This window comes from Nomascus leucogenys, chromosome 22a (assembly GCF_006542625.1).
Source record: "Nomascus leucogenys isolate Asia chromosome 22a, Asia_NLE_v1, whole genome shotgun sequence".
NCBI lineage: Eukaryota > Metazoa > Chordata > Mammalia > Primates > Hylobatidae > Nomascus > Nomascus leucogenys.
In genome coordinates this window covers 58,049,616-58,053,548 of record NC_044402.1, presented here as the reverse complement: position 1 = coordinate 58,053,548, position 3,933 = coordinate 58,049,616, and the positions used below count along the sequence as shown (strand labels likewise).

General features: G+C 43.7%; 1 protein-coding gene across 1 annotated transcript; it reads right to left on the bottom strand.

The window, feature by feature from the left end:
* Positions 1–405: 405 nt before the first annotated feature.
* On the bottom strand, positions 406–3,239 carry LOC100597796. Its single transcript, XM_003254109.4, has 3 exons — positions 3,196–3,239; positions 2,326–2,547; positions 406–1,600 (listed from the first exon to the last, which is right to left on the bottom strand). Exons 2-3 carry the CDS (start codon positions 2,390–2,392, stop codon positions 1,137–1,139), a joined length of 531 nt encoding a protein of 176 aa, XP_003254157.1. The 5' UTR covers positions 2,393–2,547; positions 3,196–3,239; the 3' UTR covers positions 406–1,136.
* Positions 3,240–3,933: the final 694 nt, after the last annotated feature.

Here is a 3,933-nt window from a genome sequence, read left to right as displayed (position 1 = left end):
TCAATGGTGAAGGGCAAAGATATAGCATAGGAAAGAATCAGAACCAATAATGCAATCTACCACATCTTTGCATTTAACAGGTAGATTAAACTGCATCCCAGGTCCGAAAACAAAAGCATGTAGTGGAGCAGACAGAATCTCTGTCTGACATGTCTTAATGTATATCTAAACCATTAATATTGGACCTTGAAATATATTTGAGTTGGAAAAGGCATGTGGTCCTGAAAAGTTGTGGGCAAATGGAAACTTTGTAAATTGAATTAAATTCCAAATGCATGGTGGGGGTTTGGTATTCTAAAGTGAAAAATGTGGTGAATTATTTTATGAATAACCATTTTAATAATGTACTGATTTTTCTATGACAGGTTTTACATATCAGCAATTTATTTCATTTTTATGAACCCATTCTATTTTTAAAATAATTCTGTGTGTGTGAAATTATAGCATGATATCATACATCTGTTTTTTGGTCTCCAATCCTTAGTGGATTTCCTTTGCATAAATTTTAAGTTTACATGAACCTGAAAAGATTCCAGGGACTCTGGGTAAAGCCATGGGTGCATGGTTGTTGGAAATGGGTACAATGGATATAAATAGCAAGGCAGACAAACATCCCAGGAGAAGAAATTTTGGCCAGGTCGTGTTCCTTTATCCAGTAAAAAAAAAGCAGGAAGAGAGAAAATAGATAATTTACTGTACTCAGGGATAGGGATTGATAAAATAGCTCCAGCAGAAGGACAAGTCAGCAGGCAAATCAAGAATTCTAATAGAATATTGCTGATATGACTGCTCCTGATCTCCAGGGGTATGAAGGGCAAGCCAGGCTAAAAAGTGGACCAGAACACTGGTGGTTGAGGGACTGGAGGCCCCAGTGAGAGGAGGGAATAGGCACAAGCAGTGACAGATTCAATGGAAGTTTTTCCATATCGATGATATGCAAGCCCTGTTTATTTTCATTTCCCTCATGCTTTTCTGGGGAGGTTGAGGCTCTTCCATGTGATAGTCTCCTCTGTCAGTCAGGATTCTAAATATTCTTGATATTTTAAAGAAGAGATTTAATATCAGGAGATGACAAAGGCAAGAAGCCTAAAGTGGGAGAGTAAGGCATCCTTGAGATTATCAAGAGCAGAAAGCTGCTACCGCTGCCTAAAGCTTAAGGGACAAAAGGAGCCCAGCCACCACGGAAAAGCTGGAACCACAGAAGCTCTTGGAGCAAGAGCTGAGTCCGTAGAAGAGATGGCCGCTGCCAGAGACAATACTTGAAGCTGAGAGAAGTGGGGAGAAATACCCAGCTTCTCCCTTTCTGCTGTCTCTTCAGGGCCATCCAATGGCTGAAGTGACCCAGAAACCAGAGGGCAAAGGAACAAGGAAAAAGTAATTCTCTGTGATACAGAACAGGGTAGAGTGGGGACAGGGAATAAATCTAAGAGCAAAACAGGACAAGACCAGCACATGGCCTCAACTTCTCTGCTCTCCATGGCAATGTCTTCCTCCTCTTCTGTTTCCAGGAGTCTCTGATTCCTGCCACCTATTGCCCCAGGCTCCCTTGATAGCTGGTTTCCAGGTGGGGGCACAGCCAACGGGTGGCAGCAGCAGGAGACTGGGAGATAAAAGGAAAGGTTGGGTTATTTTTCCCCACTCCCTCCCTGCTTTGGAGCCACCTCTCTGGAAGCCTCCCTCCACCATTATAGATCCTGCTGGCGGTCTGTCTTACGTGGCTCCAGGTCTCACCGGCTCTCACTAGGTCTCTCTCTAGGAGTGGTTTCCTTCTATTGCTGGTCTCTGGGTGTCTCAACATCCCTTGCTAATTCCCTTAATCCTGCCCACAGCTATGTGAGCAGTATCTTTGTTAAAGTCCCTTCATTTCAACAATTTGGTTTGAGTTCTGTTTTCTGCCAGGACCCTGGCTAGTGCCCTGACCTACTGTGTTCTTTTCCAAGCTCCTTGCAAGTGTCATATTTTCCCCACTGTTGCCCAGATCAACAGTGTGGTATAGTAGAAAGAGTAGTGGCCTTACTGGCAGACAGACATGGTTTTATTTCTGATTCAGTCACTTACAGAGTTACTGGCTGGGAAAGTTATTTAACCTCCCGAGCTTAGTTTTCTTGCTGGTAAAGTGGAAAGGGGATAATGATGAATTTCAGTTGGATATATTAGAAATCTGTGCCTGACCCATGTATTCCAGGCCTTATCTGCCAGTTGTCTTTTTTTTACATACCGATATTTACGGCATAAATCCCCTTCCTACTCGACTGAAAGAAATGAACCCCCTTCAAAGTATTTCCAGTTATTTCTAGAAGTTTCCAAAGAAGTTCCCTTGCTCACCAGTCTTTCCTTCGCAGTTGCCATGGTCTTCTGCCCTGTTATTTTGCTTCTGCCCCAGCTCCCACATGTCCAGCTTCTGCTTGCAGGGCCACTTGCTGAGGCTTTGCCGAGGCTGAAACTTTTCCAGGGTCACTGTCCATCATGAGAACATAGCCCATGCCAAGGGTGTTGCCTCTTAGTGTTCCCAAAGAGTCTGGTCCTTGGGAAGCCTCCATTTGGCCTCTATGGTGCAGAGAGAAGAATGTCCTTCCCTGGCTTAGCCCCAAATATGCTGGGCTTGTGCCTAGAGCCTCTGAGAGTCTCTTTGACTATTTCCTCAGCTAATTTCACATGTAAACAAAACAACTCACAGAGGTTCTGCAACCTGCTTCCACCGTCTCTCTAGAAGGAGGTCAGAAAGGGAACAGATGCTTTGCCCTCTGCTTCACCCTTTTCCCCTCTCTCCTCTACAGCTCTCCCAACCCCCAAACCCATCTTCCTCTTCTATTTGCTAAACTGAACATTTTATACTTATCAACCACTGTGGGATAGAAGTGGGAGGGTCAAGGAGGGAGGTGAGGTCTAGATGACTTCTGTATATGAGCCAGAGTCCAACCCATTTATATATGAATGACTCCTAGTGCAATATCTGACGCAAAGTGGGTTCTCAATGGTTGATGAATACTGTTACCACGTAAATAGGAAACCACATTTCCTACCATTTAGATGGTATAAGTTCTTCAAAGTTCAATTTATATGTCATTTCTTACCAGAAACCTGGCCCTAATCCCAGTAGGATGAGGTTACTCTTTGCCTCTGTATTTGCTTCTTAGGGCTATGGTTATAATATACCAAGAATTGGCTTAAAACAACAAAAATTTATTCTCTCACAGTTCTGGAGGCTGGAAGTTTGAAATCAAGACATTGGTAGAGCCATCCTCTCTCTGAAGGCTGTAGGGAAAGTCCTTCCTTGCCCCTTCCCAACTTCTGGTGGCTCTTGGCAATCCTTGGTGTTCCCTGGCTTAGAGCTGTTTCACTCCAATCTCTGCCTCCGTTGTTGCACAGTCGTCTTCTCCCTGTGTGTCTTTGTTTCCACATGGCATTCTCTTCTCTTATAAGGCCATCAGTCATAGTGGATTAAGGCCCACTCTAGTAACCTCATTTAACTTGATTACATCTGCCAAGACCCTATTTCCAAATAAAGTCACATTCTGGGGTCCTGAGAGTTGGGATTTCAAAATATCTTCTTGGGGGGTGCAATTCCACCCACAACACCCTGCAATAAGATTCTGAAATTGAATAGCAGCAATCTTATTTCTCTTTTGACATTTATCACATCTAGCTTATTTTATAGTAATCTATCTTTTATCTCCCCCTACCACACTGAACAGCCCAAGGACAGAATCTATTTCTGATTCACTTTTGTGTCCCTGACAATACCTACATGTCCCATAATAGGTTTGATAGGTACTAAGTGACCGGGCTGAGGCTTGCACCCTCCCCTCCTGACTCATGACCAATCCTTCAAACTAGAGCGTGCTGCCACCAGCCTGGTACATGCGTTTGTGAGTTCCTTGGATTTCAACTCCTTGGTTGATTTATTTTTTGAAAACACTATATATCAGGAAG

Bases quoted from the DNA above. Each gene is read 5' to 3' on its own strand.
- LOC100597796 (XM_003254109.4), bottom strand. From the start codon at position 2,392: ATGTGGGAGCTGGGGCAGAAGCAAAATAACAGGGCAGAAGACCATGGC. The intron at 1,601-2,325 runs GTGAGCAAGGGA...TTTATCTCCCAG, and splicing joins CAACTGCGAAGGAAAGACTG to TCTCCTGCTGCTGCCACCCG.